This window comes from Rissa tridactyla, chromosome 2 (genome assembly GCF_028500815.1).
Source record: "Rissa tridactyla isolate bRisTri1 chromosome 2, bRisTri1.patW.cur.20221130, whole genome shotgun sequence".
NCBI lineage: Eukaryota > Metazoa > Chordata > Aves > Charadriiformes > Laridae > Rissa > Rissa tridactyla.
The window spans coordinates 146,533,927-146,555,481 of record NC_071467.1 but is presented as its reverse complement, the minus strand read 5'-3'; the positions used below and the strand labels follow the sequence as shown (position 1 = coordinate 146,555,481).

Sequence of the window (21,555 nt, the reverse complement as noted above, 5' to 3'; positions counted from 1 at the left end):
AAGGCTAGCATCAAAAAGAGGGCAGGGAGGATGTTTTAAACATTTTCTTTGCTCCTTTTAGCTCCAAGGTCCTTTGTCTATATTATTTTTGATGATAAATCAAATAGCAGAGATAGCTGCATTTTAAGTCAATCACATAGCTCTTGTTAAATGTAAAACATAAATTTTAGCTACCACTTTAATTTGATAATTAGATCTTGCCTTGAAACCTTCTGTTGCAATATATTCACTTTTATAAAATATATATTTTATTCACAAACTTCTTTGTTACTCTACCAGTCTCTTAATTATGATCAACAAATGGTATTAGGGAAATGTGTGACCAACTGTTCGTTTAATGTCAAGGTGAATTTTACAGTGATGGGAATAGTAATGCACATTTAAGGTATTCAGAAGTTTTATAAACTATTTCATTAAAGTTAAGTCAGAGTGCAAAGGCAACTTGGGTGCTGAATCATGCATTTTGTGGTTTTGTTGTTGGCGATGCTTTTTTGTTGTTGGGTGTTTGCTTTGGCTTTTTTTTCCAGAAGAAAAGGAGACAAGTCTCAGTGAGCTTTTTCTTCTATAAGTCTGGCTGAATATTTCATCTTTTTTTTTTAATGGACAATTTAGTTGAGGACTACAGCCTTACATTTTTCTCGATGTATAGAAACGGTTGTTATTACTTACCTTTACTTTTGCAGATGAACTAAGGTCTTCATACAATGGGTTGGCAAATGAAACATTAGCGGTTTCCTCCAGTTTCCTTGAAAAGTCAAGCAAACAACAACAAAACCATCCACAATATCACACAGGTTGTCAAAGAACCAAACAGTTTCAGGTTGAGAAGGCTTGAGTCAAAAAATATAGATGGCTAAATATATTTCCAACTGAGTTCTACTTAAAAGAATGAAATGAAACCAATGTTCTGTTTAAGTCATGTGTAGGTTAAAATAATAATTTTTCATTTGTTGCTGCTAAAAATATATGTGCTTTTGGATATGCATAGAGCTATTTGGTATTCATAAAAAGCAGATACAGTGCCATACATTAGATAAAATTTGATATTAACTAAAAAGTTGCATTTCTATATTGTGTTGGCATGTGATGTTCTTTCTGTGTTTTGTTACTATCACACTAACAATTGAGTAATTAACATAGTCTTAGGCTCTTAGTTCACAAACACTTTAGTTATTTGGTTCATATAAGAACTCTTTTTTTTCCAATGAGTTAAGAAATAACTTGCATTGTAGGTCCAAATCATCAGAATTATTTTTACAGATATAGAAGCTCCCCATACCTTTTGCTACAAAGTCAGAAATATTTAAAGAATCACTGAAGTCATCAGAATGCAAAGGTTTCATGAACGAACACAATGCGTTAAGCAATTTATAACAGATGAATAGGACAAATTGTACTAATTATGGGGTCTCATGTCCACTACCTCAGCTAAAAGTTTAAAGATATAGTTTCCTGACAGAGGCCTTCACGTATTCCTTTTTTTGGAAGCACTTATGAGCTATGCAGTTAATCCCATTAATTCTTCAAAAGCAAAGGATATTTGGGAATGGAACTTTTTGCCTATGTCTACATTTTTTTCCCATACAGATGACTGGTTGCTAATATTCCACAAAGCTTGAAATCATCAAAACTGTTCCAATGCCATATAAAAAGAAACAGCTGCATTAGTTAAAATTACTGAAGAATGAAGCAGGAGCACACTTTCTTTTTTTTTAATCTTTGCTTTTGAAGAGATGCATTTACTTGGTCTTTTTTCACTAATGCTTTTATGAATAAGAACATATACATACTTTTGTCTACATAGAAAGCTGTGTTTGTACAGTATTCTAAAATAAAAAGTTCCCTAAAGCTAATACTCAATCTCAAGGATTGAGAGATAAATTTTCTTGTCTTAAAAAGTGCTTCTATTCCAAAGCTGCTCCTACAGACGGTTTAAGCATTGTCTCCCTTGGAACTGATAGACTGGCTCAGCGGTCCTGTAGCAGGCAGGACTGAGGGGACAAGAGCAGTCACGGAGACGTGGCCGACGGAGCTGTTGGGAAGGGAAGCTGTTGTATCTCAGCGAGAGCCACCGGAGAGACACACAGCATGATTTCTTTTGCAAAGAACTAAAACAAGAATGGATGCTTAGGAAGAAGGCACAAGTAGTCTACAGAAATATTTCACCTTATGAGTTAAATCAGTGCAAGAACCTAAGTTTGGGTTTTAGACTAAAGCAGACATGTCTCTTTAAAATCTTTTACAAGACTGCCGGAAAGTAATTATTCCTAATGCTAGTCTCATAATTCAGTTTGATTACCTGACACAGCAATGTGGAGAGCTGAATATTTGAACCTGTTGATTTGTTCATTTGATCTTAATCTTAACTGTAATAAATCATGATATTCTGATGCTTTTAGTTAGTTTAGTGAAGCTATAATATATTAGGTTATTTGTATGCCTGCTAAGTGTATATTTGCATACTAATCCTCCTGAATAAAGTCCACAAAATGTACACAGGATTGATTTTTTACTCTAAATTCACATCATGGTTAACAAAGCCCGAGGCCAGAAGAAAACTCAGATAAGAAGTTTTCAAGGAACTTGGCTCTGCTTCTAAACTAGTGCCCAAAGGGCCAGATCTGCGTGCCTTAATTTTGGTGTCTCATTTAGACATCACAAACCAACTGTATGGCCTAACAGCATGACATGGAATTAAGCACATCAATTCTGCTTACAGTCAGTGGAGACACTTCTAAAAGGCAATGCAAGTCACACAATTCACAGTGGGAACCACCTTTAATGTGCCAATAGGAAATTATAAGGGATGGGTCTGACTCTTTCATCCCCTACTCCCCCATTGAACTCAAGAAATTTGTGTAAGACATATATATTGCGTATTTATGGGGAAGAATATGCTGAGTACACAGGTCTGTCCTGCGGGCAGGAAGGACACTGAACACAGATCTCCAGCTTCCTCTGCAAGGAGGATAACTAACTGGCAGGATACTGCGCCAAACTGTGGGCACCAAAAAGAGCGATGGCTGAGTTCTTCAATAGCGTGTCTGTGGTTGCCATGTTTAGTGCTGAAATTGGTCCTGTCTATGTGTGTGAAGTTTTCTCAAGCATGAAATTTGAGTTTTGCTCAGGTTGACCATCAGATTTCAAGTGCCCCTCCACTCTAGGTCTGAATTATGACAGAGCTTATGTAGTTGGGCACCTAATCTTAGGGACTATGTGAATTTTGTGGCCCAAAATTTGGGCACGGTTTGAATTTATGCACCCCAGATTTAAGTGAAGAAAAGTCTTTCTGAAGTTCTGTCCTGTTCTTAGGAACCTTTTTGCCAAAGTGGGGCTTTGGAAGTCTCCTTGCATATATTACCTCACATGCAACATATATGTTACACATAGATGCACATAGATGCATATATATGGAGTATATATATGCATATATTGGAGAAGAGGAGGCTGAGGGGAGACCTTATTGCCCTCTACAACTACCTGAAAGGATGTTGTAGAGAGGTGGGTGCTGGCCTCTTCTCCCAGGTGAATAATGACAGGACCAGAGGAAATGGTCTGAAGTTGCGGCAGGGGAGGTTTAGATTAGATATTAGGAAGAATTACTTTACTGAAAGAGTGGTCAGGCACTGGAACAGCCTGCCCAGGGAGGTGGTTGTCACCATCCCAGGACTTATCTAAGAAACGTCTAGATGTGGCACTTCAGGGCATGCTCTGAAGGGCAGAGATTGTAGGTTGTTGTTTTTTGGTTTGGTTTTTTTTTTTGTGTGTGTGTGTGTATGGTTGGACTCGATGATCTCAAAGGTCCTTTCCAACCGTGAAGATTCTATTATTCGATGACTCTATATATCCTGTGTAAGAATGTATTTATACAAACACATGTATGGTTATACCCTGGTTGTGAATGTAGCAAACAATTCTTTCTAAGGGATACCAATAATTATCCTTAACAATTTCTGAAATATTTTTGAATGACTTAAAAGACCTCAAAAAATATACAAGAGAAAATTTAATCATATGTTTACACTAGTGCTATAATCCATCAGCTGGATGAGGCAGTAACTGCCTAAAGAAGTCTGTGCTTGGGAACTGAGATGACATATTCACATTACTTTACATGTTGTGCATAAATCCCTAGAAGTAAACTCAACACATTAGATCTTTAGTTAATTACGAATATGAAGCTTTCCTTACTAGACCAAAGCAACGGTATGCCAACTCTAGTACTCTGTCACCAAATAGATACTGCTAAGGAAAACATAAAAGTGCAGTATTAGTCAGTGGGATGAGTGTTGCCATCTGGTCATCAGTTTATACCCTAATTTTAAACTGCTTGATCAGGCAGTTTAACTAAATGTACTGCAGTGACTTGAGTTAAGCTCATTCTTGCAGTGCTTGCTGTTACTTGACAAAAGTGAAACATTGCCCTGATAGAAAATGATAGCTTATTGCTAGAGTCAAGAGCAATATGCCTGCCACAAGGTCTCATGATGTGAAGAAAGTTATGTATGTGTTACCTCTGTACGGTAAGAGCAAGGGTAACTCATGACTCACAGAAATTACAGTCCAGAATAATTAATCAATGTGAAGTGTTTATATATCCCATTTATGAAGAGAACCCATAAATGCCAAGTTCAGAAAACTGTACCAAGCAGGGAATAATTAGGGTTAAAAACGCCAAGCATAGGATAGTTTAGGAAAAAAAGAAAAAGAAAAAGAAAAAGAAAGAAAAAGAAAAAGAAAAAGAAAAAGAAAAAGAAAAAGAAAAAGAAAAAGAAAAAGAAAAAGAAAAAGAAAAAGAAAAAGAAAAAGAAAAAGAAAAAGAAAAAGAAAAAGAAAAAGAAAAAGAAAAAGAAGAAGAAAAAGAAAAAACTAGACTCAAGCATGTGGGTAGGGCAGCTCAGAGAGAACTGGGTTTTCTAACAGAACCAGAAATACCACAGCAGGAAAGGAGAGAATTAATTATCTTGGGATGAATTCACATGGGTCATAGCTTTGCTAAACTCATCTGCATTCTTTAGTAGCAAAAACTACTGCCTTGTCATAGGTTTCTCCACTACAACTTCACCGGGATGGGAGAAAGTTGAACGTGACACAGAATACCTGCAAGTGTATAAAGGGACTGCTGAGTAAAATCGTGCTTTTTAGTGGAAAATTAAAGTATCTAGATTTCATTTATTTGGATGCAACAGCTCAGAATTTTCTACTTTTCAATGTACCTTTCAATGAAAAATCAAATATTTCTTTTTGACAGCACACAAATTTGTAGGAAATACTGTACTAGAAGAATGTTTATCATCAGGTCCATAACAACAGTGACAAAATCCTAGTGGGCCAAAGATTCAATTACAATTAAGCTAGTAATTAAAATAATCCCTTAAAAGAATTCTTTATAGATGTTCTAAAGCTTCTGTTCTAAACAAAATCTATAACTCAAGACATCAATTTACAAAGCATTTATAAAACCTTTTGAACTAAATTTAGGTTTGCAGAAGTAGGCTATATTTTGTACATCCCACAAAAGAAATGGGAGGCGTGATGCAAGGAGGGCAGACTACCAGAAGCTGCATTTAGAATCATCTACAAGTCACCTGGATGCTTAATTGGGCTGTTAATATGCTGTCTGGGCTTCCTACATCTGCACTTTGTACCTTTTGAGTCACTTTAGGAAACTTAATGTTGTTTTTTTTCCCTAAAAATTAATCCTTTGCATCTTCCATCTTGGATCTTGAAGGGTATGGACCGAGAGATTTGTTCCGCTCTTTCAGCATGTCACCTCTTGTTTCTTTGCAACCTTTCCTATGTGTGGTGGTTGTGAGATGTACATTTCAGAAAAACTGAAGACTTCTGACTGTAGCATTGGGTTTTATCCTTCAGAAAAAAAATATTCCACAGAAGAAGGAATGGGTTTGGATATCAGGATTAGACTAATAAAAGAACTCCCAAACAACAGTTATGGCTGCTGCTTCCTAGTTTTGTTTTTCTTTTTCTCATAAAACTGCACATTTTTCTCTCATTCCACAAGAACAGTATCTGTCGCCATTCCAGTTCACAAGCTGAAAACACTTCAATAACTGTCATTCTATTGTCATTCTGTTTATCACTTTGGGATACAGGAACAGAGGCATAGCCAACAACAACCTCTGGCAGTCCTTCAGATCAACTTGGAGAGCCTCGCCTGGAATACGCTTTCTATTCCCCAACATCAGACCTCCAGAAGGGTATGGTCTAATTGGAGAAAGTCCTGGCAACAGCCACTGGGAATCATCATAATTGTAAGAAAACCTTAACCATGAAGAAAGGCTGAAAGAAACACCACTGAGCTTGTTTAGCCTAAAGAAAGCAGCCTGTAAGGAGGCATGACAACTGCCTTCAAGTACATAAAAGCCTTTTGCAAGGGGGAATGGAATGATCTATTCTTGTCCATGGTGAATAGGAATGAACTTAAATTGCAAACAGATATATTAGCAGTTAGAAAACAACTTTCTAACAGCAAACTTTCTTTCTACCTAGGGTACCAAGATTGACAGAGGATGTCATCAAATTAATGCAGCTAGAGGTATTTAAGTGCAAACCCAGAAGTGATACAATTGAGTCTGTCCTGCGGCAGGATGAAAAATGGCCTGTGTTGGTCCTGTTTTCCCACAATTTTCTATCATTTTAAAATATTTTTTCAGAGCACCTCAGTTTTTCACTCTGTTGCCTGTGTGGCAAGATACATTATTGATAGGCTTTGGAAAATCTAATGTTTGGTGTTTATTATGACTGACAGGATTGGTGACAGCTGTGGTACATTATCATCGCAGCTGATGGTGCAGATCAAGAATAGGAAAGAAACAAGATGAAAGGGTCCAGGGACATTGACTGCTTTGGAGGCAACAGCAAAGAAGCATAGCTTAGCTGCATGGAAAGTGTTTGATTCTCACTTTTTAAAGTAAAATGAAGCATGAGAAGGCAGCTGCAATAAAATGGAAGCTAAAATGAAGCTTTGCTTCTATTTGGTCAATAAGGGCAGATGTCACTGAAGGGGTGGAGTAACTGGCAGCTTTCCCTTCTGGACTAGAAAACGTCATCTCTGGAGCATGAACAGGAATGTGAGAAACCCATAAGATTCCTCTGATTTGGTGTTTCTGTACAAAAGTTTCACATATCCCCAGCTGGGAGCTGGGAAGTAGCTTGCATATCTGAATGCCATGGTGGTAATTAAGTACATTGCTGCCAAGCCATGTGGTGGGCTGCTTTTGTCTATTAGGAAATAAACTTACATGATGACTTCCAGTAACTTCCACTCAGGCACTGAAGGGTTTAAAGCCTGCGGATGAGAGATTAAATTCTTGCTAAGGAAGAAGAAGAAGAAGAAGGAGAGAGCAAAGGGGAAGCAGGGCATTCTTTCTGGGTTGAAAGGAGGGATTAAGGCACTATCAATCTTTCCAGTGAAGAAAAAGGGGGACCAATGTAACTCTCGGATTCTCCCCACTCGTAGTGACAACTTCGTTGCCAGTGATTGTCTAAGGGGTCATCAGCCTACCCCTACTGCTTGCTACCTGGTTTTCTGGTGAAAAGATTAGTTCTGTTGGACTCTCAAACTTCTCCTCCAGCTCTTGTACACATTCCTGTGCTATTTCCATTGAGGCATAGATGGACCTGCACTCCATTTGAAAATGTCCTGGGAGCTAGCACCTACAACTGTTAATGTACCTCTGGAGGACCATCTGCCAATGCCTACATGTGTGGTTCTATACCAGTAATGAAAAAGGAGACACTAATAGAAATTATTAAAAAATAGCCAGCAAGAGAACTTATCAAAAGGTAGTAAATACAGGCTCAAGTGTGTGAAAGCTTCCCTGTGAAAGAATAGCCAAGCAGGCACTTCTAGAGTGCTTCTATTGCCTCGTGACTTTAAGAAAACCACATGACCCAGGAAAGCTAAAAATGGACACAAGCCTTTGAAGTGAAAATGAATTGTAGGAAAGTATAATTCAGGTGCACAGTTAAATTCCTCCAGTTCATCAAATCCTCTTAAAAAAAACAGGAGTAAAATCTCATGCCTCTGTGTGGTGCTGTCACATTGTACATTTTACAACTTATGCAAACACAAGTCACTTCTTATTCTAAAGCCTTATCTTAAAGATCCAAACTTCAGTATGATAACATTGTCTGCATTTTGACTAGTCACTTCTGATTACTTATTAAGCAATTAAGGAATAACTTGCCTTACTTTACTACTAAGTTTCCAGCTGTGATTTTTGTATATCAAATCCTGCTAGGCACTAGGTAGTTGAAAAGGGAGAGACAAACTACCTGGATGAGCTTATCTTCTCAAATTCAAAGTTTCAGATTTCGTTGTTTTCACAATTTCACAATTTCAATTAAATTGCCATTTATTAGCTAGATTATTTCTTGATAAGATGCCTATAAAATGCATTTTAACTTACATGTTAAGTCAACTGTGGTTAAAAAAAATGAAAACAAAAACTTTTGTGCTGTACCATGGGCAAAGTGATATGACAATCTTAGTCAGTTCCTAATAGCCGAAACTTGGAACCACAAAAATTTCCATCATCATAAATCATCCTTTTGGCAGCTCCAGTGGAAACAATCAAGACCAGAATGAGCTTTGCTGTGTAAACTATCTAACTCTCTGTTCCACAGCTCTGATTTTCTTCATGTCAGGGCTGTAGTATTTTCTTAGTGCCATAGTAAGAAGATCCTCGTTCATCCCTGTTTTATTATGTACCTAATACAACACTTAAGTGTTTGGCATCATATTGCAACGAGGTACCTTTTCATGCACAAGAAAAGACTCTATTTTTTTTAGCATGTATAATTACAGAAAGGAAAAAATATTCCTTGAATACAGATATGTGGGTAGAAGAGAAGTGGGTAGCAGTGCAGTAACCCTTAAGCAGCCATTTATGAAAGAAAAAGGTAAAAAGGAGTGTTTAGAGAGTTTAGCGCAGGAGAATTAGCGTAAGAAAAACCAATAATTTCTGATTAAAACACCATCAAAAATGTTTCGAGAAAAGCATTAGACTTTTGGTTTTGCAAAAATTTAACTGAAATTACAAAAAAAAATAATCAAGCAGCTCTTAGAATATAACTAATCTTTCACTTCTGAGGTTCCTTTCCATATGTGTACCTTAGCAGGTCGTATAAATGTGAATGAATTAAGTTAAAGCCCCTGTGAAGTAAGATAAGGAAATGCTATTATTTCCACTTCACAGAAGAGGAAGCGGACATAAAGAAAGTAGGTGAAGCTACGCACTCAATTAACAGTAGCACAACCACTAAATGTTCCTGTTTCAACATTTTTCTTCTGTGGCCATAGACAGCTCTACCTGTGAGGGGTAGCATGCAGTGTCTGGAGATATCTCAGTAGCAATAACGTCAGGACTGTGCATGTCTGCACAGTTTAGTGGATAGTTTGGGAGATAACAGCATCCCCAAAGAGAGCAAGGTCTATAGCAAAGCGCAAGTTTAAAGGAAAAGAGACAGCTTTGAAGATGAATTCTGGAGAAGAAAATGAAGGGTGAGGGAAAACTAACAACATGAAAATGGACAAGGCAATGCACAACACGAATTGCTGGAAGGGAGGAAGGGACAGTGGTAGGTACTTCCTGACAGAGAAGGATCTAGCAGAATAAGTCAAAATGGACAGAGAAGAAATACGAGTGTTAGAGGGAAATAAGAAACAGCAATTTTATTTTTTTTTATCTTAAATTCAGGAGGAGAGAGAAAGCAGAGATTATCAGAGGGATGACAAGATGGGCTAGGAAATATATCTGTGAAATAATGAACTGTCAGTCTAAGGCGTATCTTAAAAAACTCTGAAATCTAATAACTGGATGGAGAGACATCTCTAGTACTACTAGCACTGTTATTCAAAACACTTGAAATAAATTTTGAAATAAAGCAACACCAATTTTGCTGATTTTTTTTTCCTTTACTGAGAATGCACTGCATGCTGTAGCATGTCAGAAGATTATTTAGTTGCTATCTGCACAGTACTAATAGCAAGCATAGTACTGGATGGAAGAAATACAGATTTTGAAAAATAAAAAACCCACCATCTAGAGCGCTCTTTCACCACAGGTCCTTGTACCGCAAGCCAAGAGGTCTGTACTGGGGTGATCCTAGTGCAAGATGGCAGTATTGGATAGTGGGTGTGAGACGAAGTAGTGGGGGAAGTGGGTAGAAGGAACAGATAAGGTGACATAGGTGAGACACGTCTAAAGAACCACTGATTAAGACGACTGATAAAACATTAAAACAGAAAGTCAGATCGTGAGCATGTCTGCAATAACTAAAGGACAGGGGGCAAACCCTATGAGTTGTAAAAAGGTTGTGTAATTCTGCAATCCCATAGCTTGCATTTTTTCCAGTCTATTAAAGCTTTTTTTATGAAAACCCTTAATATTTTAAAACAGACCTCCCCCCCGCTTTTGTTCCATCCAGTTATCACAGGGAAAGTTATATGTGTGTAAATATTGAAATAGTTAGGGCAAAAATGTCCCCCCAGGTGCATGTGGTACACAGTAGCTTCAGGAATAGCTTTGAATCTGCCTCTAAGAAACTAAATTGGCCTCGGAGGTTTCAAGAAAATATAAATACCTTCTATTTTTCACATTTCACTCTCATGTAAAAAAATCAGGGCTACTGCTGTTAAGGATAAATGGTGAATTTTATAATTTAGGAATAATCATCCAATGTTGCATTCACAACATTTTAAGCAGTCAAGCTGTAACTCATTGTTTCCGGACTGGGGTCCAGCAAGGTCAGCTTTTGTTGCAAAGCTAGGTTTTATGCTTAGAGTTGCATATGAAGGCAAACTCTGTGGGGTGATTTAAAAGTTGAAACCAAAGAGACTGGGCAGTTAGCCATTGCTTTGTGCCACATTCGTGTCTGCTTCACACAAAATAAAAGTTTCACTTACGCTTCTGGCACTTTCTTCTTCGAAAGGAAATACAAGGCAGCAGCTGTAATCTTAATCAGCAAGAAACCGATGCCCAACCCAATCCAAATATCTGCAAAATCAGAGCAATCAGACAGAAATAAGTAAAAGGAAACACTCAAAGAATGAATTGAAAGATATTTCTTTCTTTTTACAGACCCACCATTTTGAAGGAGCCTTGGAGGCTGAAGAGGCTTAGCACTTATATGGCAACGGTTTCCTTTCCATTCTTTTCCACATCTGTGAATAAAACAACAATTTTTGAAAAAGAGAGAAGCAAGGGTCATAAACAGTGACAAGCACACAAGAAATGCAGATCCTTCTGAGCACTTTTGCCAGTGACTAAAGCTCACCCAGGAATCACAAAGATCAGCATCAAAGTAGAATGAAATGTAAATGAGAAATACCCACAAAAAAAACCCCTAACCAAAAAAAAAAGAAAAAAAAGTTCAAAGATTAGAATTGGCTGCCTTGTCCACGTTGCCTTCATGTTGTTCTCTCACAGCAAAATAAATTTGAATAATTTCCCTGTTATCCCCCATGTGAGGATTAAATACATTTCTGAACTGAGGATCTGGGACCCTAACGTGGAGAAAGATACATAATTAGAATTAAGAAAGATATTCTTCTCTCCCCACCTAATCTGCCTCTCTCTTGTTTTTCTATTTTCTTTTAAAAATGATACCCCTTCAACAAATGCTTCTTCAAAACCAAAGCACTACATTTGAGCTAACAACTGCAGCCATGTCAAATTATTCTAAATTTGCCATTTGGTTCAAATCCAGTCTTGGTATGAAGGAAGCAAAATACAAACAATCTGACACAAGCTTGGGTGTTTTACATTTAGAAACCCTAAACAATGACTATTGTAAAGGACTGATAGAGGCATAGCTATGTGTTGACACCTGAATTTCAGGCGCCCCACTTGATGAGTTGAACCCAACCCTGAGTGTCACACCGGAATGACTTCTCCCAACTTTTCAATTATCTGCACGGCTGGTGGTTTATGAGCTTCACAAATTTTCAACTTTTCTTTTAAAGAGAAGCATCGGAAAGAAGTGATGGTAGTAATCCAGTTTCAGTCCTACTAATGTCGCATGAATAGGAAATTAGTTTCACCTCTCATAATTTCTCTCTTTAGAGTTTCACAAACTATTGTGTGTGGGGGGAGGGCTGTATATTGAATTGCTTTTTGCTGCAACACCAACATTTTTTTCATATTCCAATTTTTTATAAAGTAATATCTATTTTGTAATTGTGGTTTCCTCTCCTGCCCTTAATTGTATAATATGAGATCTCACATATCCGCAATTAAATCTTTATATTAAGGCTATATTATTTGAACATGTGTGAGAGAGCTTCGTGTTGGTTGTCATGCTTTAGCACATGGTGTTGCCTACGTGCCTTATCCTAGTAGTTGCACACTGAGTTAACTGAGGCACTCCGGAGGGAGAGGAGTATTTCATTTTCCCAGAAAATGAGTGTGGTGGATGTAGGGAGAGGAAGGGTAGGATGATAGGAGCAGCAAGCCTCTGTCTGCAGTCTCAGTGAAATTTAGGAGAATCCTGAAAGGATCAGGGCATGTCGGAAAGCAGATCTATATCCCAATCTCAGACATGACAGGAGGAAGATGACTTCACTAAAGACCAAAAGAGGCTGATGCGAGATTTGTTGCAACTCTGGGGACCATTGAAAAAGAGCAGGCAGAGAACATGCTGGGAGGAAAGTACCAGCCCTTTTCAGACATAGCGGGCAGAGAGCGATTTATTTAATCCATCTCACCCCACAGACCTGAGTTTTCTCTGGTTAAAGGGTTACCTTGTTCAAGGTTAGTAATTGATATACTAATGAATCTCAGCTTTAGAGACTGGAGCCAGTAGCATATTCTGATATTCTCATTTTAAAGAAAACGTGGCATAATTTTGGCTGACACCTGTGGCTGAGCTGGAGACCCAGTGAATTCAGTGACTGAAAATACCTGGTCCCTCCAGTCCTTCTTCTTCAGCATACTACAAAAAGTCATGTCATTCATAAGCTGTTCTTTTATGTGGACTGATGATTTTATAGGAATGTCAAATTGCAGTTGGGCTCATACCAAGCCCTGCGGATCCATGTAGAAACATTGCAATCTGATGGTAATCACCCATCAAAATCATTGTCTGATTGCTCTCGATTGTATAATTTCCTTTCTCCCCACTTGCCAGATTTTCTGTTGAGCTAGATATGCTTTTGACCAAAATTGCCCTCATTCTTGTCACTGCAGAACTTATTTGACTGTAAAAGAAAGAATGAGAAACCAGATTTGCAGCTGTGCACAAGCACTGCACAGACAAGGCAGGAGAGGGGCCATCTGCTGCTCTGGAGCCACCGGGGCACGGCTCACCTCAGAGCTGCGAAGAGGTAGTTCTTATAAAGCAGGTGTGTGTCCTGGTAAGAGTATGGGAAAATCCTACTACCCAGTAGTAACTAAATATATTTTCATATGCTATGTTTCCATTTATCGATGAACTATTTCCACATACTCATGCTATCTGTGTTTGAATTCTGAATAAAAAAAGTTAAGTACCTTTTAGTCATATAAATACCTAGTTTATCTTCCTATACATTCATACAGGTTTTATAATCAACCACTACCTACCTTAGGTTGGCCATTTATTCCCCTTCAAATCTCTGAATCCCAACAGTATTGTTTTACGTTATATGACACATACCACTTAGGAATCTGACGTCAGACTGTCAACATGTGTAATTTTGGCTAGTGAAGTGATTTTCCACTTTTGGAAAATCACTACCACAACCTAGTTACATAACTAGGTTGTTACCAAAAGTGTCACCTTATAATACTGCAATTGCTTATAAAAAAAATTGGGTAAAAACGGGTTAAGGTGGAGCAGAGATAGTATCTCTGAAACTTGGCAAGTGCTCTAGGACAAATTCAAAACCAAATACGTGGGAAAAATATTGTAAAGAATAAAGCATGGGGACTGTTTATAGGGAGAAGGAGGAGTCAAGGCAAAAAAAATAGAGACAGTAAAAACAACATAGGTCATCCTGAAAGACCAGGATGGAAAAGCAGTGCTAAACAACAAAAAACTTGAAGAGCGTATCAGTTGGTTAAGAACTCCCATTTGTATCTTCACACATTTATTTATTTGTTCATTTTTATTTTTGGCAGGGGAATTTAGCAATCATCCCTGCCACTGAGGTGAGATATAAGACTATCAGAGAAATCTGGGTTATAATTTGGAGATTCATTCAACTCTTCCTAAAGTTTGGCTGTTCCTTACTTACAAAATGCCATCTTGTCAAGGAAAAAACCCATAAAACAAAACAAACAAACAAAAACCAAACAACCGAAGAGAAAATAAGAGCTACAGTTAGCTGAGAAGCCTGTAACTTTCAGTGATGCTACAAGAAAAACACGGGGAAATTGTTCATTAATATCTTTGGCTCTCAGCTGATACAAGCACTGCCTCTGGCTTTTACTGAGGCCAAGCATCTCTGTGCACAGAACAGAGGGGAACTTGTCTTAAATATCCAAAACAATCTTGTTTTATAGATGTCGTACAAGATTTTGATCCTTTTATATCTGTGCTCTGTAGAAACTCCATCTGACTACAGTGATAGCTGTGGTGGAGAAAACACTGTCTAACTTGAGGGGGGAGAATAAAATGATATTTTTAATGGCACCAATATCTGCCAATAACTCAGATTAGAGAAGATAACAGTTCTAGACCATAAATTTAAAATAAAATATAAATAATTCTAAAGAAGTTACTCCAGTTATTTCACTTCATTGAAAAGCTGAGGGATATTTTCGAAACAAATAAATATTTTGGGCTTCGTCTTCTATAGGATAGTAGGAGGTTATGATAAGAAATGCAGAAGATTGAGATTATTTTACAGGGCTGAAAATGCTATACCACTACATATCATTTTATATTAAACAAAATCCAGAAACCATTGCAGGCCATAACCAACCAATCAAACTATTTTGGAAGCTAAGCAAAACTTATACAACAAACCACAGAACCCATTGTTCTGAAGGAATGAGACAGATGTACCCACTTCTCTGAGTCTGACTCTGCAGCCTTCTGCCTGTGCTGTCCTTTGCAACTGTGTGAGGTAGCTGTTGAAATGGTGTTATTCTCATCTAGTGACATTTCCTGTAGACTTTACTTTCTGTCCGATGCATGTAGGTCTGGGTGGTTGGTAAAAGAACGGAAGCCTCCCCCTTCTCATCAAGGAATAAAAAAAAAAACTATCAGGAAAAAAAGGTGCAAAAAGCAAAATCCAAGCCAAGCGCAGTATTAGTTCATAGTGTTTTTGAGGACATGGAAGAGATTTCCTTAGGTGTTTGTCCTGAGGGCACAGAATACATATTCCTGTGCTTTTGCAATCACAATTATAGAGTCTCGACCCCCAGAACTGGGCCTTTGGCTGTTACTTGAAATCTGTATCATTGAGTAACAGTAATAATATCAGGCAGCTTTATAGAAAATGAAGTCAAACTTCACCTTTCTACTGTGCAGTCCTTGACACATGCAAACCTGAAGTGAACTTTAATTACTCTAACAGCTCCAGGTAGGTCAGAGCAGCCTGTGGTACGCACCCAGGAGATGGCTCACTTGAAGTCCAGTTAATGAAGGAGAACTCTCTTAATTACCTACCCACTGCTGTGCACGGATGGTACTTACAGGGCTTTACTTTCAGTTGGGAGGCGGATAACTTGCTTCCTCAAAGTCACTATTAGCTTCCTCTCTGATGAGAGCAGCTGGGGATACGCAAATGCTGATGTGGTGGAAGGACCTTACGGAGTGCAGATCAACCATGTCTTCTGGGCAATGTGTTAAATCTTCATTAGTAGGGTAATGGGAATTTTGAAGAGCTTCCTTAATAATCCTTTTCTGCTATTTTATTTTTAAGACAGACAACTCTGAAAAGGCTCTGAATTTATCTCTTGAGCCATGAAGCTGAAATTCCACATTATTTATGTACAATTAATTTCCTTGGACTAATTACATCTTGACTAATTAGCAGCAGCACATTTTACATGAGTCTTAAGCTTATCTGAAATACAGAGATAGCCATTGCAATCCATTCAGATAGGAAGCTCCTCATAGTTGAAACAGGAGGAGCAAGAGAGAGAGACAGACGAAATAGCGCTTGAATACTTCTATCCCAGTCATCACATCCTAATCTATCCTGCCTGACAAAATGTCTTCTGCTATTAGCAAGTTCTTATGGGAGAGTCACCCTGGAGGAGAGAACGTTAAACCTCCAAATTTGCTTCTAGGATTTCCAACTCATTATTTCCTAATATAGATATTGGTAATGCAGAGGAATGAACTTAGCATTGCCTGTGTTGCTGCATCCTGTGCCTGGCGTTATGGCTCATTTCACTCAGAACGAAAAATAAAAGCCAGACAAAATATCTGTTGCTTTTGACATTCATTCAGGGCAGATTTAATTTACAAGGACATGTCTGGTTGATACACTGCTGCATTTCAGAATATCAAACTTTGTGCTGTATTAAAGGTAGCATATGCAAAACTCAAAATAAATACAGATGTGTACTTGATTGCTCATTTTCCTCCTGGCATCTGATTCCTTACTTGGGCAATTATTTTCTCCACTCTGAGACAGATGAACTCTGTCGGACTAATGCATCAGTATTACATGTGGCTCTTGGGTTGGGGCAAATGACAAGAGAAGAGCTTTGCAGTAGGGAACCAAGTCCATGACCTCCAAGAACAAGCATGAACATAGCTCCTCATTAACTTGGAAAGAAAATGTCCCAACAAGCTGTGTTTTCAAGGAAGACTTTGATGCATGTGGAAAGTTGAATGCAGAAATCTGTTGGGCTTGGGTTTCTTTTCTTTCCTTTTTTTACTTTGTTCCCCCCAACAGCAGTAGTTACTAATGTTTCCTAATGACTAAGGTTGTTCAGTACAAAGCAGTGTTCTGCATTTTCATTTTTGAAAGTTGTTCACTTTTGCCAATATATTGGTTTCACTTTTCTCAAGAGCCCTCATGTTTTATGGTGAACCTGATAAAAGGTTAAAAAAAATATTAAATCATACGTGATGTAAATCTGGGGCATTCAGAGCATTAAATACTAAATACCCATTCAGCATCTCCTCTGCACTTCTTCAGATTTAATAATTTAAGTGCCAATCTTTTTTATATTATAAAAGATTTGCATTAAAAACCAGATTGAACGTTAAGAAAATGTTCTGAAATGCTAATCAACTTTTGTGATCATGGAAATGCCTACAGAATTTTTATTTTCACTTATTTATTTGAATCTACACAGATGCGTGGAAGGAATTGATCAACAAGTAATGGAGACAATACCGAAAAAATAGCCACTAGACAAACAACAGTGACAAAAGTAGCTTCTGCCCACAGAAATTTCAGAAGTAGATGGGAGTGAGGTACACTCAGCATGTGATTAATGTAAAAACAGCACTAATTTCTATTTTTGTCTGCAAATGTCCATAACATAGCTCACTCAGTTACTGACAGTAAACAATTAACAAATGGTAAGTACAGAAGTAACCATTCAGACTTGCAAGAGCTCTCTCAGCCATTCTTACCAAAACCTTTTGGCCAAAGCACACCTTCTCTCTGCTGTGAGACACATCTGTGTTCTTATTTTTATTTGAAACATTTGCCACACAGAAAACCTAATCTGTTATCTCATGTGTACATTCAGAACAACCAACAGATAGTCAGCTAACTAGTGTGAATGGTATTAGTAGTATGTAAATTAAGGCAGTGACAAGAAGATGATGGTGGTTATATTTTCCTGTGAGTATGACTGTAGCCTTTGTAGTATCCTCTAGAGATTGTACTTACGAATCTGCCACACTGCACCAAGCCAGTGTCTTCTGTGTGACCCCAGGTTTGCAACTGCTATGTTTATAATACATTTGCTATAATACATTACATGGGTGTCACTACACGAGTGCTGACATAATTCAGGAGCTGTGCCATACCTATTCAAGTCCTGGCTACTCCAGGAGTGGTGACAGAGGATACAAGGGAGAAAAAACCCCAATGCACAAAATTAGCTCTTTGCAGAAAACAGAGATTTTGCATCCTTCTGCCATATCAGCATAGAAGTTTCTCTGCTCACTAGCCTTTGCAACCAGTGTTATGCAAGATAAACTTCACTAGATGCCTATAAGCATGATGAAAAGAACAACTCTTCATTCCATTACAGGAAAAAAAGTAACCTCTACTTCAGCAATATAGTTACCTGTTTGCACTCTAGCTATTATTAACATTGCTCTCAAGGAAAAAAAACCAAACCACATACTTTCTGATTAGTCTTCAGTGATGAATCAAAGTATACAAAGATCGAATAGTGAAAGTTGCATGAATGGCCTTAGAAGACATCCTACTTATGATAAGTGTAACTGGTTACCTGCTGAGGGTAGCTGGCATTAGGACGCACGTTATTCCATTTGTGATTAAGCTGACAGGAGATGTGAGACAAGGAGAAACCTCTCTTGGAAAAGACAGGTGAAGTGGATGGTAACCTTGAACGTCAAGAAGCTGTAGCATGTAGATAAGGACACATTAACCCACTGGGAGATAATCAGAAGTTCTCTGAAACACTGTGTGCAGTTCTGATCATTCCTGTTCAGGAAGATATAGCAAGGCAGAGGAGGACTACAAAGGTGAGCAGAAAAATAGAAAGTCTGTCTCACAAGAGGGTTCCGAAAGAGTTCAGCTTGTTTAGCCTACTGAAAGAAAAGCTGAAAGGCACATGGCTTTTCTCTAGAAAGACTTTGGAGGATAAACAACAGAGTTATTGAGGGACTTCTTAGGTTAATGGAGGATACTGGCACAAACACAAATGGGTATAAACTCGCTATAACTAAATTTATGAGGAAATTATTAGAAAGTATCCAAAGAGAAGAGCAAGGCTTTTATCCTTCCTGAATTTCTTACAGTGTGTTTCTTCAGAAGAGTCAGCTGGTGCCTTCTGTGCTTGGTACCACGTACTCCAAAGATCCTCAGATGCTGGAAACTCTCAGTAACACAGCAAGGTAGAGAGAGATGTGCAAGCCAAGGATTCCCCATAATTGGTCATAAAAAAAAGCTAACTAAACTTCGGAATAGAATTATATGACGTGACTGTGTGTGATAACAAGGGCCTGGATCTGAGGAACCACATATAGCTTCTATTCTGAAAACTGCTACAATTCATAACTGGCAAATACAAAAGAATCAACATGAAGCAGAGTAGTGTGGGGTACAAACAGATTCTGAATGAAATGTAAGTACTCTGAGAGAAGATGTAAGTATCCTCATAGATTACTCAATGAAAGTAACTAACTGCTCAGTTTTTATTATAAAAGCATGCACTATGCATAAAGATAGAAGACATTAGAGATTACAGTGATTAAAATCTTATGGTAGAGACTGAAAAGATGAGATTTAATTTATACAGAAGATGAGTGGGAGCAGATATGATGAAGGTAAACAAAATGATATATGGTAAACGGAAGAAAAATTGGGTGTTACTGTCTGTCCCCTCAAACATTCAGTCAAACTGAAAGGAAATACATCTTAAACTAATAATAAGGATGCTATTTGTCACATAGTGCTTAACTGACCTGGGGGAGTCCTTGCCATAGTAAGTCTTAGAAGGCAAGAACTTAATGACATGTACTGGAGAGAGCTCCTTAAAACAGAGAATGTAACTCTTTAAAGACTGCAGAGCTTAAAGTGCTGACTGATGGCAGCTTGGAAGAGTGCTAACTGGTGGCAATTTGGAGGAATATTGATATATTGGCGTCATCATTTTCTACATGTATTTTCTGGTTTCTTTGCTCCCAGGGTGTGCTATCAGCTACTGCCAGGTCCCCGGCGTGATATACTGTGATTACTCATTGCTCTTAGAGCTATAATGAGAGATTCTAATTACAGACTGTGTTGAACAAGAAAAGGTAACGGTTAGAAAGAAGGACTCAGACAGTGTATCTAATTGCTTTTTATATAGATACACAATGAAACTATGGTGGCCAATTGTAAGGTTTAGAGTGGGACTTAATTTTTCTAGCATTAACCACCTGAAAAGGGAGGTATCTAGAGACAGTTCAGGCAAGCTTAGATTATATGAAATAAAGAGTGGAATCTTCATCTGGATCCTTTACCATTGGTTATAACAGCGTCATGATTCCGTGACACTAGTTCGGATTAAATAGGTGTGTTTAGCTGTTATGCAGCCTGGCAGGAGGAACAACACCTTAGCACTTGCTGTGAAAGTTTAAACAGAAAACACGCAGCGTCTGATGTCAGAGTAGGAGGAGCACAAGTGTGAGCTTTGTATCACAGACAGCTTGTGAACGATATCCTGTTAGGTCCAGGCAAACCATTTATTAAAGAGGGAAGGGTAAATACTACCTCTAGCTTCACTCATTTTAAATAGAGATGATCGGGAAATTTCAGAGCAAACATTTCTTCACTGAAATTAGTTGATACATGAAACCTGTCTGACCTCCTGCCTGATGTTTTTTTGTCTGGCTCCTATCCTAAAAACCTCAGAACAAACCCAAATTTTCAAGTTACTCTACTGAGAATTACACTGATTTAAAAAACAAATCACTTTATGGCTTCAGTAAAATACTTCCTGATTCAAACTGTTGTGGTAGTCTTGTACATGATAGCTTTTTTTCAGTGTATTTTATCCTATCACAAGGAAAAGCAGACTGATATGGAAAATATTTGCTGTGTCATTTGCTTTTGTGTCTACTTTTCAATAAAATAGGCCCCGGGAGAAATCACTGAGGGCTGGTATGTGGAGCACACTCTATTTTATGGGACAGAATCATTCAGCTCCAGCAATGAAGCAGAAGTATGTGCTCACAGCAGACGGCCAGACCTGAAATTCACCATTTCAAACAATTATGCTCTCTTTTGTGCTACCTTTCCCCACCTTCTCGAATAATAGCTTTCTGGTAACACATTTTCCACTATCATAAAATAACACTGATGGTTAAAAGCCCCAGTGAGACAAATCATGAAGCTACTCCTGGCACTGAAGAAAGGATGTGGTGCTAGATTCAACAGAGAAATGACTATCCACTTAGCTAACCATAAAATAAAATAAAACTCTCAAGATTTCTTCCAGGGAAAAAAAAAAAAAGCCAACCAAACATTTAAAATGGAATTTTCTCTAGGACAAAACCAGTATTTCAACCCATCTTTATTTAAAGGTCAAACAACCAGAAAGCATATATGATGCTTTCGGAAGCAACTGATGCTGACATGAGGCATTCACACAACAGAAAAGGAAACAGCCTGAAACAATGTAGTAGGTGCATTGATCACTGACCACTGGAGATCAGAGTTCAAATTACGACTGAGTACTGAGTTTCAGCCCACTACTTTTGAGTCTGGAGCTGTGCTTTGTAAAAAGCGACCATCAGAATAAATAACCTTGCCCATAAAAACCTTTTGTCATTTTAAACTTGGATAAACCAGTGAAAATTTGTCATTTTGTGAACTAGAATTAAAAAAAATGGGATACTGGGAGCACAGGGCTGCCACCTTGCCGACTGAAGGAGGTTTGGTGCAGGTAGTCCAAGTGG

General features: G+C 38.0%; 1 protein-coding gene across 1 annotated transcript in view; it reads right to left on the bottom strand.

Moving 5' to 3' along the window:
• MALRD1 (MAM and LDL receptor class A domain containing 1) overlaps window positions 1-21,555 on the bottom strand; it is a 273,631-nt gene that overhangs the window by 1,710 nt on the left and 250,366 nt on the right. Inside the window, exons 37-39 of the mRNA XM_054190597.1 lie at window positions 11,112-11,188; window positions 10,931-11,021; window positions 670-745 (exon numbers count right to left, since the gene is read on the bottom strand). Of these exons, the coding sequence (XP_054046572.1) occupies window positions 670-745; window positions 10,931-11,021; window positions 11,112-11,188 (244 nt within the window). The remainder of the gene's footprint in view (window positions 1-669; window positions 746-10,930; window positions 11,022-11,111; window positions 11,189-21,555) is intronic.